The 15,447-nt window shown below is 30.5% G+C and overlaps 1 protein-coding gene across 2 annotated transcripts in view; it reads left to right on the forward strand.

Annotated features, from left to right (window-relative positions):
* The first annotated feature begins 270 nt into the window (after nucleotides 1-270).
* The window catches only part of LOC126772643 (homeobox protein abdominal-A homolog), a 36,780-nt gene continuing 21,603 nt past the window's right edge, over nucleotides 271-15,447 (forward strand). The window contains exons 1-2 of one of the 2 annotated variants that reach the window (XM_050493040.1): nucleotides 271-1,123; nucleotides 6,878-6,922. In XM_050493040.1, the coding sequence (XP_050348997.1) occupies nucleotides 526-1,123; nucleotides 6,878-6,922 (643 nt within the window). In that variant the 5' untranslated portion in view covers nucleotides 271-525. Of the gene's footprint in view, nucleotides 1,124-6,862; nucleotides 6,923-15,447 lie in introns of both variants that reach the window. The other variant, XM_050493039.1, reaches the window with a different exon arrangement.

The following is a 15,447-nucleotide window of genomic DNA, read 5'->3' on the forward strand; positions in this document are numbered from 1 at the left end:
TATCGCAAAACAATACTGTACTCAAAATAATACAAAATTCTTGGTGCTGTACCGTTTAAGGCCATTCATTTTGACAGCTAGAAGTGCCGGAATGGTTTGTGATTGGCGGTGAATGTTCTGCACCGGAATACTATTGGCGTAGACGAAGAGAACGCAGGGGTGCGCGGGGCCTGGCGCCATTACGAACAATGGCCGGCTGAATGGTCGTTAGCAAAAAGCTTTTATCTCTTTCTAATATAAGCCACGCAGGTAGGAATTAATGAGACGGAGAGATTTCTGGCGTGTCGTCCCGCACGATAAATGCGTCTCGCTCGCACGCACGTGCTACGTTTTGCCGTCTCACGTGCGGCGCGCGGCAGCGGTAACGCTCGCCACGACGGGAATTCAGAGTCGTAGAGCCTCATACGCGGGTCATAAACGATCCGCGGCCATAGTAGAGGTGCACGCGCGAGAATCGATCCGAATCGCCGGCGATAAACGCATCTCCCGCGAGGCGATCGTCGCGCGCCGCGTCGCCGCCGAGCGATGAGTTCCAAGTTCATCATCGATAGCATGCTCCCCAAGTACCACCAGCAGTTCCATCATCAGAACTTGTTCGCGGGTGCTGGAGCATCGCCTATTGAGGCATCATTGTCCTCATCGCTGTCATCATCGTTGTCGACGTCCCTCTCCTCGTCGTTGTCTGGCGGACTTGGGGCGGCTGCGCTGGGGGCCGGCTCACCAGGGGCCGGGAGCCCACAGCGCTCCTCTTCGTCATCCTCGGCGTCACCAGGCGCGCCGGCGAGGATGTACCCGTACGTTTCACACCACCAGCAGTTCGGTGGCTCAGTGCCGTTTGCAACTGGCGGCGGTCTCTCGGCTGACGATAAGAGTTGCCGTTACCCAACTGCTGTGGGAGGAGATCCGATGGTGAATTATGCGCTGGGTCAACACAATGGCGGTGCGGCGGTGTCGGCTGCGTCGGCTAGTATGGCAGCAGCAGCGCAGTTTTACCACCAAGCAGCAGCATCAGCAGCCTCAGCCGCTTCTGCAGCTTCAGTGGATGCAATGGGCGCAGCCTGCTCTCAGCCCTCCGCTCAGCCTCTGCCCGACATTCCTCGTTACCCATGGATGTCAATCACCGGTAAATGTTTTACTCGTTCACTGCATGACTCTTAATTGTTGACTTATTGAATTTATTGCGCCTTGTTCTGAAATGTGATATTACATTCTGTTCAAGTATCTAAACATTTATTTATTTTTATATAACAAGCTTTTTACTAGTATTCTCCAAAATTTTGTGTTTTGCTTCGTTTTTGTTTTTAGTGACACTTAATTATTTTATTTGTTTTAATTATAATTACATGCTATATATGCTAATGTGCAGACATTTATGTTAGTAAGAACAATTCAAATTATATAAAAAAATATGATTAAGTTTCAAAATATAATTGAAAATATTAATTAGTTAATAAACAGTTTAATAACAGTATGATCATAAATATTTAGGTACCAACATATTTAATAATCATACTTTATTGTACTTACAATAAATTAAAATTTATTACCACATAATCTTATAAGAATAAAAACAAACTAATTATAATTAACTTTTAATTGACAATTGATTATATAAACGATTAAGATACTTAGGCAAATATATATATATAATTCAATAGCATATACATTTAATATATATGTATATAATTCGTAATATAAAAATCAAATAATAAATTATTCCTTCTATAATATGAATATTATAGTAATTGAATTCAATTTACTATCAATTACGTATAGTTAATAAGTAATTAAACAAAAAGTCACAATAAAGTACCTTCTATAAAATGAAAAATACCGACGGGACGCGATTACTTCCATAATATATAAAATAATTATTATTACAGATTAAAAATCTCAAACAACAAAATAAAAATAAATCTAAATAACTCGGTATATAAACAATATTATTATAACAATCATTGCGTATTAAAATGTTTTTAATTTCATGTAATTATATGGTAACTACTTATATAATTATAAAAATATGACAATAATTAAATATATAACATTGTTCAACCCACCTCGTTATATTAATGGTCACATAGTAGATGGGTTACATCTTAACAATTATTTAACAACAATAAAAAACATACTTTATATGTTTAAAAAAAAAAAAATTAAAATTTTAGATTATTATATTATAATATGGATTCATTAATCAATTCAATTAATTTTATTGTTGCATTTCTATTTATTCCTAGGTATATCTGTTTTACTCTTATTTACATTATCATATATACAAAAATATTCCGATTATTTACAAGTATATAATACCTTACTAAGGAATAAATAGTCATTAATATGTACAGGTAAAATTGCATTGATATAATAATAGGAACGCCAATTAATAGCTTATGAAAGGTATACATTAAATCAATACAAGTCAAAGGTATACATAAAAAAAATGGATGAAAAAAAAAGTATAAAACGTCTAAAAAAATCTAGAATGAAACCCAAACAGAACTAACCTAGGTCATTGAACAGATTTTAGACGACCGTCGACTTGACGTACGCGTATTTCACTTTTACATGTGAGGTCCACTTTGTACTCAAAAACGTCGATCCATTACAGCTAAACTACCTGTACGCTTTGAATACAATGGTACAATTATACTTATACGCGGTTTTATGTCTCTGCGCTATCCTGACCATATATTTGGCGACTTAATAATAATTATCTATGAATGTGAATATCATTGACAAATTATAATTAAAATAATATTATATTTTTTTAATAAATTATACTTGGTCTTCAAATATATAGGACTCTTAGACCATAATAATTATTTATATAAAGGAATTATTTAATGCAGTCTAATTAGTTTTATATTTTTCTCATTATAGTTATTATTATATATTATTTATTTACAACATGGATGAGATAGCTGCCTCAACAATTATAATTTTTAAATGAACATTATAATACTCCATAATATGAATCAATTAAATTTATTTCATTTCGAATTTTGAACACGGTTTGGAACACCTAATAACTTTAGGTACATTATGTTTTAAAAACAAAGAGGCAAAGGCTGCATATCAGTCATACGTTTTCAAATAAAAAAAACTTAATTTTATTTTATTGTCATTTATTAATTACTTCATAATGATTCTATTATATGGAATAAATTGTCAACTGGATAATTTTTAATTAATCAATGCAACAATAATGTTTGTAATTTTTGGTACAGGTACATTTAATATAGTGGTTATCGCGCGCTATTTTATTTATCTTCAAAAACATTTTTATTTTTAAACTTTATTTCTTAAAATACTTTGTATAAAGTTTATTGTTAGTAAAACTCATCTAGTTACAATTATTTATTTAAATTTAGAATATTAAAAAAATAGACTAATTTACTGTTTGCCTGAATAACTTTGAAGTCAAATTTAAGAAAAGTGTGAATCATAAAGATTTTTACATCTGAAGCGTAGCGGCCTTCCTGGCACATGACGGTCATCAATAAAGTAGAAATGTAAAGAACCTCGTAATCAAAGCTGATATGCCAGAATAACGGGCTCGTAGCTCACTAAAATTACACAAAATAGCCTATAATCGACTTGTTTTTGTTTTAAATGTGGTCATTTTCGTGATTTATTGGCAATGCTAGATTATACGAATTACTGCGTGACAGAGGCGTCGAATACTCTCACAAGATATAAAAATACATCAGCAGGTGCTGGCAACACGTGCTTTAAAAATTAAAATGGCATACATGTCACAGCGTTGACATTTATTTTCAATAATGCTTAACATTCGCCGTCTATTTGACAGTTATAATAATTGCACTTGAAGATCTACTTACGTCATAATATTATTACATAGTCATTTATTCTCCTGATTATTTTGTTACCTAGATTCAAGGACTAAGTATTTTAAAGAAAAATATTTATTTAAAATTATGATAATCTAAATGAATTATATTATAATAATGTTTAAAATAAAATTAGTTTTATATTAAATATTATCGTTTAAAAATCCTTGTCATATCGCTATAAAAAAATAATAAGCAACTATTTTATAAATCAAAATATATTGGAGGAATTTAATTAATTAAAAACATAAAAAGGAAAAAGCAAGTTAGATGGTGCACGACATATCCCGCTTGTTTCTCTTGACGTGATATATCGCTAGAGATGAGCCAGTCACATGTGTGCGCGCGGGTACAGCGCATGAGCAACAAATATGGCCGACGTCACTGACCAATCACGGGGCCTCGTTGGGCAACTCATATGATAGCGACGGCTTTTAATGATATTGATTACTATTTGTGGCACATAGTATATTTAATTACTACTTTCTTGAATATTTTAATGTATGACACTGCAAATAATGTACAGGAATTTCTAACTTTCCGAAATGTGGGAATTAAAGCAAATTAAAATAGAATCTAATATATAATTCTAAATTAGTTTAGTAGTTTATATTCTGCAAAAGCGATTTAAGCAGATAGAATATAAATTATATGGGTATGTTTCTTTTTATGTTAAGACTTTAAATGAATTTTCAAAAGTAAGACTAATTATTTTTATATTATTTTTGGTACCTAGCTAGAGAAAATTATAATTAATTATTTTTCAAATAAAATTAGAGATATAACGAAGATTTTTTTAAAAATTATACTTTGACTTAAATTTAAATTCATATATGTTAAGTAATTAACTTAAATCATTCCATAAAATTAAGATTACTACTTAAAAATTAATTCATATTATCGTTACTTAATTTTTTTTCGAGTAATCTACTCATTTACATGCTTAAATCAATGTTTTTTTTTTATTTTTTGCAAGAGGTTTACCTAATTATTATATGTATGTTGGTATTTATACATAAAGTTAAATTTGAATTAGCACCAAATTTTTATTATCAAGCAGATAGAGAGCAAATATTTATCATTGTTATCTGAATTTATATAGGTAAAAAGTATGTAATTTTCGCTTTTCATAATTAAAGTTTTTCTTGTATTACACATCAAAGATAGTATAGGCTTTACTTGTCAAATGAGCAAGTATCAAGCGTGTATCTTACTTAGAGGTTTTATAACATTTAAGTAAAAATATATCGTTTCAAAAACAAATTAATATTATTTAAGAAGACACCTACTTACCTCAATAAAAAAATTCAGTAATATAATATTAAAATTTCGGTTGTCAGATACATTTTATTTTATTTATTTTATAAATTGATTTATTATCTCAACCGAACAACTTTCTCGCCATCCTTATGTTTTTTAAGAAAGTTGATATTTTTTTTTTATCTCCGAAAACAACGTATGTTTCGGTATTACGATGCACTGCCAATTCGATATATCGAATAATCGAATCGTCTGAGCACTTTAAACCATTAAAGATTATCCGATCAATGAATTTAATGTTTCCGATTGACACGACTTGCTTAATTTAAGACCACTAAAAAACCGGAGTGTGGTTTTTAATCAGTAATACGAAGGTACCTAAATTAGATTCTGTATTATTAGTGCATAAATTTTCATTGATATCAGTCATTCGGTATTGTACTCTTGACATTTATTGATAACGTTGTCTGCATAATAGCCCGCTGCCTATATATTTATCAATGTTTTTGTGAAAATGCACTTGCATTTTTATAATTGCAATGCGTGGTTTTTTTTTCCTTATAATTATTTAAACAAGCGTACCTACATATCAATATTACCATCATCATACAAATAGTTAATCGTATCTATGTATATTAACTATATATGTACGCATTGAATTTAAAAATATTTCAAAACCAAATTATTTTGGGTGATAAATTGGTAAATATACTATAATTTAAAGTCATAATAAACATATAAATTAAAAAAAAATAATTAAATATAAGTACTTATTCAATTAATTTTAAAAATCACGCTACTAAAAACACAACCCTAAACACACTTGACGACATCATAACATGCAAAGAACTATTTTTAAGCGAACTGCTAAATGATAATACAATACAAATAATCTAAGAACATTAAAAAGTGTTTCTTATCATCTAACATAAAGCGAATTAATTATAAAACTATAAAATTTAATTAGGAAGACAAAAGAAACTCTACGAATAGCAATAATGCGATTGCATAGTAAGCTGTAACAATAAAACTCGATCCATTCGCATTGTTACCGGTATAATTCCTTTATTAATTTAATATTTATGTGAAGTCTTCTATAAAGTTAGTTGCATGTGTATTGCTTTTTTAGTCTTTATTGTGTTTGCGTCGTGAAATTTAGCAGCCACCAAAAGTATTTATTGCTCCAATAAATTTGTTATTTGTTTTTTTTTTTGTTAATATCTGAAGCATTCTAACGAAACCGCGTACAATAAAAATGTGTAAGCGCTAGAAATTTATTTGAAAATGAAATTAAAATATAAACATGTTATATTGTTCTTTAATAGTCTATATCTTAGTTCATAATGACCTTAGGCTGTATAAACCATTTTTTATGCGTAATATAACTATCGAAGTAGGTACATAAAAACTTAAGTTTCTTAATATTTGAGCATTATACTTCAATAGACATTGTAAGTATATAAACAACTCCTAATAAAAAACAGTATGTTATTTGTAAACAAAATATTCTCTCTAATTCAGTTATATTTCAAAAACTTATTTTTATTTGATTATCGCTGTTTTCTTAAATTTTTGATATTTTCTATTTAATTTAGCATGCACTTAATTAAGTTAATTTGTTAATTATTGTTGTTTTAATTGTTAATTAACGTTTTTTAAAGTATATTTATTTATTGTAATAATTTTTTTGTAGTTATTTGTGCATGTATTTATATCCGAGTAAGAACATTCATTACGATTGATAATAGATTTTCCGTTTCCAGATTGGATGAGCCCCTTCGACCGCGTGGTCTGCGGTGAGTTCAATGGTATTTATCGTTTCAATTTTTATTTTTTTTAATTTTAAGTCCTTAGCTTAATTATAATTTAGATGACTATTAAGGCTTTTATACACGTGCGTTCAATGAAATATAAATTGTAATTGTTATAATTATTTTAACCGATTAACAACGCATTGTTACGCTCGTGTATAAAGGCTTTATAACATGCCTTCCGTAAAATTTTGTTGCAATTATTCATTTGATATGGCTTCGTTGAATCATTGCAATTGATATATCTACTACGTTTTTTATATCAGCGCGGAAATATTTGTTGTAAACAAAGAATTAACTGCAATTTGTTCTGATGATTTGGCATTAAAATAAAATCGTCGATTGCTCAATTATGTTTGTCCGGTTTATATGAAATCAACATGATGAATCACTTTACAAATATTTCTCTAAAATATTATATAATTCGATAAAGTCTTAAACGTCTGATACGAATTCATTGCTGCAACTGTCTCGTGTCAAGTCAGTTACGTCTCTATGTTATCTGTTTATTTCAAATTGAATGGTCTTTTTACAACCGTGACTAATAAACGGTGCTTTGAGTTTGCAAAAAAGTGACGGAAAGGGTTTAAAGATTCGCAATGAATAGAAACTTTCTCCAAAAACAATGGATCAATAGTTCAACGGGATTGCGCTAACCAAAGAAATTAAGGTACAAACATTGACCACGATGACTGTTCCCTTTTTAAGGGATTCCGTATCATTTAAATAAAAAAATACACAGGATGTAAGTGCTTTTGTACTTAAATAGTATTTTTTTAATTATTTATGTTATAATAGCCTCAACTATTTTCATAAATAAACGTATAATCTCGTTTATTATATATGCGTAAATGCTATAATATTTTAAACAACAATAATCAACATCACCTACGACACATAACGTATTATATATTCAGTTTAAGCTTTTTGATCATTTAAACACATGGTAACTGAAATTCACTCGATCGTATAAAAAATTACGGAACCTTAATATTGTCAATTCTTCGTTCACAGCTCTCACCATTTTGTAAAAAATAACTAACAAAAGATTCACGGCAATAGGGTTGTGCAATTTCTCTTTTTGTTAAAAATAGCATTCCTTTGTGCCCACGAGATGTTTACAAATAAGGTATAAGTCAAAGGGTTTTAAATCACGGTGTCGAAAGCTTTTAAAACAAGCTTAGAACAGGGGCCATTGTTTTGTTGGCACGCTCACAAATTGCTTTATTACTCGACGTACCGCGGCCGTTCTGCGAAAGTCGATATCGCCAAAATCGCAGTCAAAACAACACACATTATCATATGACAATATGATGTAGTACATCTCACAGTTTGTTAATCTCTAATAGTAAATTAAATCAGTATAATTTGTTATTACATACAATTTCTCCATAAAACTGTCGTTTCCAACGTTTATTTATTATTAAATGTATTTCGATTATTTCGCTGCGTAAATGTGGTTTTATAATCAATATATTACACTAATCGAGCAAACAAAACATATTACACGTTTAGGGTTTATAAAAGTCGCTTTATAGCGCTATAACAATTAATAACTAATCACTGTCAATCGTAACTCTACTGGTATAAAGCGATTGACGCTAGTATTGTGAAAAAAAGCCAGTCCGCGAACAATAACGTCTGAGAATTGACCATAAAGTGACGACCTTGCGGCTATAAAAATTTAACGAGGCAAGCCCGTAGAGTAGTGTAGTATAAACATACGGCCAGATTTGTGAACGTGACTGTCATAGAAACAGCTGGCTCAACATCTGTGTATCGCCTTAACGACAGCGAACAGCTTTTCGTCGTTTGGATTATAAAAATAAAAGAGTTAAAACAAGTAACAAAGCTTCAAATGATTCATTAGATGATCGCATACGAATGTCTTATACGTTTCATATATTTTTTTACCTGTGTACTTAATTGTTTTTATGATATCTAACCTCAATCACAAAACGTATTAATAATATGATTTTGTTTGAAAATCTTTCGAATGTCGGTTTTGTTATTTTAGGTACATGACAATAATAATAAATGATTTTAAAGGTGTTTTTTCCGCAAATACTTAATTGTTGTCCTATCTTATCGCAATGTTCTATTTTTGTGATTCGTACAATGCTCGGGTAAATTTAATAGCGAGATAAACAGTGCGATATTGCAATGCCGTGAAAATATTTAATATCTTATTTTGTAGAGTTCACGAATAAGAAGCCGGTATGCGAATATTTGAAATCAAATGTCAATGTCAATTTCGCGATGTAGTAGTGTATACTCGCGCATGCTTGTATACACATCGCATAACTTTCCATTAGGCGCATGCCGTTCCATACTGTATATCTTATCTACATTTGTCGTTCAAGGCTATAGTTGTTGCCATTACACTTGTGTTACGCAATTTACTATTTTAGTTACGTTAAAAATGCAATAGGGTTGTCGACCTCTGCGAATTAATATGTTATGCAGTCCATGAATCTCGCTCATATACCTAATGTGTGCTCGAGTATGTACATACGGCAACGCAGTTGATAGCCTATATTTAATAGTTAAACTTTGAAATGTAAGCAATGCTGCCTTTGTTTAACGATTATAGTTGCGTGTAGAAGCTTTTACGATTTGATGATATTTGACAGAAGATATTCGTTTTATGTTGAATGAATCCGGAGGTTTTAAGTAGGGTTTGGAAATGATAGATAGCATGCAAAGCAGTCAAGTACTTAAGTGAAAGACAATAAGCAGGTATATAGATTAATTTTGCATTTCGTTTTTTATTTGTATGCTAGGTATGTACTTGCGTCCATTATTGTATTACACCAATTAACTTATCAAAATTATTCAATAAATGTATATATTTTGCGTAGCATTTTTAAATGTTGCTATCATGCGACACAATCTAGTTACGTGAGTATCGATTTAACGTTAAATTTTTAATTAATTCTGTAAATATCTACAAAGCATGATAAATCAACTTTCGTTCCAGTTTCGGCTTACTTCATCCGTACTCGTATTACCTCCGATAGTTCTACTATCAATGGAATTTCTCAAGCTCAGCTCAAGTGATCGTAAATAGAAAGTAATGTTATATAGTATCAGCTCACCATTTCCGCTGTGCAATTTACTCAGACGATTGCTGTTTCGCAAGGGTCAAAAGGTCTCTATCAAATATGAGTTTTGGTCAGTAAATTTGAAATAGGTATTACTCGACCCGAACCCTTGCTGAATAATATATACAATTTTATTAAAGCCTTAATAGATTTTTTCTTAACGTATGTGTCTATATCTATTTATTTTTTAATCAGGTGTATATATGTCTTTAGAAAATTCTATTAGTGCAAGTATCAAGAATCATCATACTGAACTACATTTGCTATAAAAAATGTCCAGTTACTATGTCGCCTTACAAACTTATATAAATTCAAATCAAATCACAAGTGTTAAAAAAGTTTTCCAACAATATATTCATTAAAATGTGTTATCAACTTAACCAAATTATACAAATTACCTACTAGGCGATTAACGAAATACGTTGCTCTACGTACAAACACGCACGCCGACATCGCAAGGTTTCTCTTATAATTTTTTTAGCAATCGTAATATGTTCAATGGACGTATTAATTATTTTATTATAAAGCGATTATAGTATCGTATAGAAGATATGAAAATACTAGCAAAATTAGTCAAAAAAGTTCGACTTTAACATAAACTTTTTTAGTATTATTTATTAGGTATTTAACCGCTATCATCCCTTTATTAGTTTTTTCTATGTTCGATAGAGCTGAAATAATACATGAGATAATATAAGGTGTAACATGGAAAAGTTACATAGCATAAGCATTAAACTGTAGATTATTCGTCGTTGTTATTTCTGTTAGATAATACATTACAATGATACTATCGCCATTATTATATCGTGATCTATGCTAGCATTATTATTAGATATTGGAAGTGTTCGATCGATTAAATTAATTTGATTGCTGCTCACATACGCGTCGACTTCCTCGCATAAATCAGAGGGAGAGGCTACAGACACTACTAACTAACTACATACATACTTACATGTAGATGGGAGACCATCTTAAATATATTTTCATCTGTATGAATGACAAATGAAAAAGACGGATATTAAGACATTTTTTTTATTATAGAAGTTATCACCTATTCATAATAATTTAAACAATTGATCTAATTGACTTGAAAGTATATAATAGAAGCATTGTAGTATTTTATACTACCTATTTATCACATGATTACTGATAATTTGCTCGATATAATATGGAGTTAAATGTGTCCGTCGCAGGACGCAGACAGATGAGAAATATCGAATTAAATGAATAATTATGTAGTAAAATACATAAAAACATAGAATTTCGTTAGTAGTTAAATAATATAATTTCTTTATTATATAGCAACGATGTATGTATATAGTATACGCACCACGCACACACGAGGGAGCAGAGCGCGGCGATAGAGACGGTATGACGACATAAGACAGCGTCATGCCGTTTGCCGTTGCGTTAAACGAGTCGTTATTAAGGCCTGCAAAAAGATATTTTTCATTAAAGACAAAGTAAAAACTTGTAGTTAGATTATTTTGCAATTAATTTAGTTTATGATCACATTAAATACATAATCTCCAATCTTGTCCGATTCTCTATAGGTTATAATAGACTTGGCAAGCGTGTTGTAATAGAAAACATATGAAATTTTGCAATTTTAATACATATCCTGTTGACATAAATGTATAATTTTATAACCATAGCTCAGACGTGATGGCGTTTACATATATCAAATATATATTTTCACCGAGAACGCGTTGCAGCGGATGTAATGAACAATAGTAGCATGTAAAATGAAATTGTATGTACTTCATGACTTTCAAATGAGCAAAACAAATTATAAATACATATTAATAAGCTCTATGCATTTAGATGCATTAAAACGTGTCTAAAATACACTAAAGGCAATAGTTGCTTTGTCATTTGCTACACTATGTATCTTATTATAGATCTGGAATGTTTTAAAAACTTACAGTATTTCAGTAAATGTAATTGTAGAAAAGTTTTAAAGAAATCGCAATATCTATATATTTTTATACATTTTTTTTTAATTGTTTTTGTATTTTTTATTGATAAAATTCATTTAAGTTATTAAAACTTTAAAATTTTAATAATAATTTATTCCATATAATTCTTACAAATTCTTTAATATAATAGCTTATAAATTAGGATTGCATAAAGTATATTAAACATGAAGCATATTCTCTGCATTTATAATAACAAATATACGGGAAGTGTAGAAATTTGATCTTTCAAAATAGTTTTATATCAAGTTATCTATTGCACAGTTTTATTGAAATCTGCGATCATTTTATTGATTGCGTTCAGGTACTAGGAATATCTCTTTGACTATTAGACGAAACAGAACCTTATATTAAGCTTCATCCAGATCTTTCATAGAAAAATAATAAGCAAGGATGGATTAAGCAAACTAAGCACTTAAGATTTAATAAATGTACCTCTAGCCACAGAATATTATTTTACCTAAATAGTCTATTTTCTACTCCAATACCGTAATGTATTTAAACGTATTAAATAGTATTTATACAATCTTTAAAATATAATTATATAAAACAATGAATTCGATTAAGACGTTTTTGAAGGGCAGAGATACCTAATATTATTTTTTATAAAAATAATAATACAGCTCATATAAACTTTTGATGTAGGTATCGCAGCGTTTCGAGTCAGCTTTATTCTCGACGATGGTCACTCGTCTCGTACTATGAATACAGCAATAATTTAATCGTTTAATTTGCATATTGTTTAGTAAATCATGTCATTTGTTTTCTTATCCATATTTTCTAACAAACGGTAGGTAATTGGAAATTGTATTAATATGTTTAACGTTATCTCACCCCGTGTACAGAATTTACATGATTCTTTTGTTTGTGATTTAAATCACTCGCCTCTTGGAAACAATAACATCAACTAGGTGTAAGATTTATATAAGGTTTGGATCTCAATTTTTTCCATGAATTCGTCGTGTGATTTGAATGTTAAACGTTCTTTCTTATATGTCTTTATAATATACAATTATATAAATAGAATAATTTCATATAAAATTTCATTACATACATTATTACATTGGGTGATATTATAAGAATTTTCTTGTTTTCGTCGCACTCGCTAACATCTGTAGAGATTTCTAGTGGCTTTTGTTTAGTAATACAAACATTGTATGATCAACTTAGTCCTCTCTAGTTCTCTCGTTCCATGCCAAATACGTTATGCTAATTTTGATACTACTATGTCGTCTCCGACTACGCCAATTCAAATTTATTTTATTTGTCTGCCATGAAGCAAAATGCCTCTGCTGATGCTAATGTCACGTTCGAGACTGTTTATTATATGAAATTTAACGGTACATTTGTTAAAACGTATTAACTATGGACATATAAACAACAGAATTTATGTGTTTATACAATGTATTATAACAGTAGCTGTTAGCTTAGGATCCTAGCGTGTAAGCTTAGGGTGATGTGACGTTTGTTTCTCGTTGCGTAAATATAGCGAAGCCCGAAAATCCACACATTATGAACTTCAGACGCCTGGCTCGCTCGATAGCGATTTCATAATGCTAGGTGTCGATTGCTCTCAAAGGAATTAAATGCAATGCCTACAATTTATATCTCTATTAACGTTGAGTATTGTTTACACACGTCTGACCGCGGCCTCGGGCGCCGAGCGCAGACGCTTGTGAAAACATACGCTTCAAGATTAAAGGTAGACCTGGTAATGTACGCCACTTAAGTCGGATCCACCTGGCACGGCTCAGTTCTCATGTCTTACATCACGAACGATGAAAGCGTTTTCCCTTTCGAAGGTCAACGATGACTGGTCTTGTGAGTTTGTTTACGGCACACTCAGTGTTCAGCGTTTCCTACCAGTTTGCATAAGTGGAGGGTAGTCTCAATAAAAACAAATTGGCTGCCCGCTGGTCGAAGTTGAGCACTTACACACGTACAAGGAAGCAGAGCGACACGTCCGAAGATGATTTACAGCCACTTCTCGCCGCTCGCATTGTTGCATATAAAGAAATTGTTGAACACACTATGATATTTATACTCATAACTTAGTATGTCGATATTCAATTTCGTTAAACTGGTAGTCAAAAATTATTTTAGTAACATCTTTTAGTCTTAATATGTTGAAAATGATTCGATTAATTACATTTTATTTATTACAATTACTGCTATTAATATTCGTTTCATATATATTTTCATACAATTAACGATTTAATACAGACATCTTTTATAATTTAGATATGGGAGCCGAATCAAATGTAATGCTATAAATAAGTCGAGGTAAATATGTAAATAAATTTTGAGATAAAGGCACGGAATAATGTTACAGGTTCGTAGGCTGGGCTGTAGCGACGCATTAATCTTGTAGATACAATCGTGAGCCGGCGAGTAAATCTGTGATAGGATCTTGAGATACAACAGGTCGGTAGGGGACATTTTCACCTTCGTACGACACGTTTGCGGAATGAAAATACATAAAGACCATTCCTTTGTTTCGTGTTATAAGGTCTTATTTGCCTAGGTATTTTTATTAAGTGTATTATTTATTAGATTCTTAATATTAATACACGACCATCGAAAATATTTATGTAATGCTTATTAAAAATTAATAGGAATATAAAATTTTTATATTATTTGAAACGTTATATATGCAATGTGCACAAAAAAGGTTGATCTTTTGTACAAAGAAAAATTTTGACATTTCGACCTTAAGCAATACTAGAACAAATTAAAAATATTTTGATTATTGATATGCATATATATTTAAAATTGCGCAACATTTATTTTTCTCGTTTTTGTTCTTAATTTAAAAATATTTTAACAAATAAATAAATATTATATTTCCAATAATGAATGAACAAAATGTTGAGCAACAGTTGTTCCAGCCAATTAAAACAACGTTAAAGTATTTAATTGCTGTAAATATGTATATAATTAAAACGCTACTTTATTGTAGAGTAGCTTAATTGCAAGTATTTGACGCGTTCTCCTTTTGTGGAAACCGACTGAACTCATTGCGACGTGCCTTGCATAAAAATATGAACAAACGGTTCGATATATAACGTTTTTAATGACTTTATCTATGGAGAAACTCTTTGTATGTAAAAATACAACGGATTGAGTCATAAGACTTCACAAGTATATATAAAAATGTTCATGTCTACGAGACTATTACGCGATCATGTTTATTTGGAAAATAGATTTATTTATTTCATTATCTTAAATTAATATGATATTTTTGAAAAAGATTTAATTTATTGTTATTGAGATTATGGAATTTGAGTCATTATTTATTTCCGAGAAATCGATTGATTAAAATACAAGAGGCTCAAATAACTTGACCACTAATTTCCTATATATTATGCGTCATTGATTTCGCGATACATATTTCACTGGTATAACTTCGATTAATTAAAATGACACGATACAGGTAAAGCTA

This window comes from Nymphalis io, chromosome 13 (genome assembly GCF_905147045.1).
Source record: "Nymphalis io chromosome 13, ilAglIoxx1.1, whole genome shotgun sequence".
Lineage (NCBI taxonomy): Eukaryota > Metazoa > Arthropoda > Insecta > Lepidoptera > Nymphalidae > Nymphalis > Nymphalis io.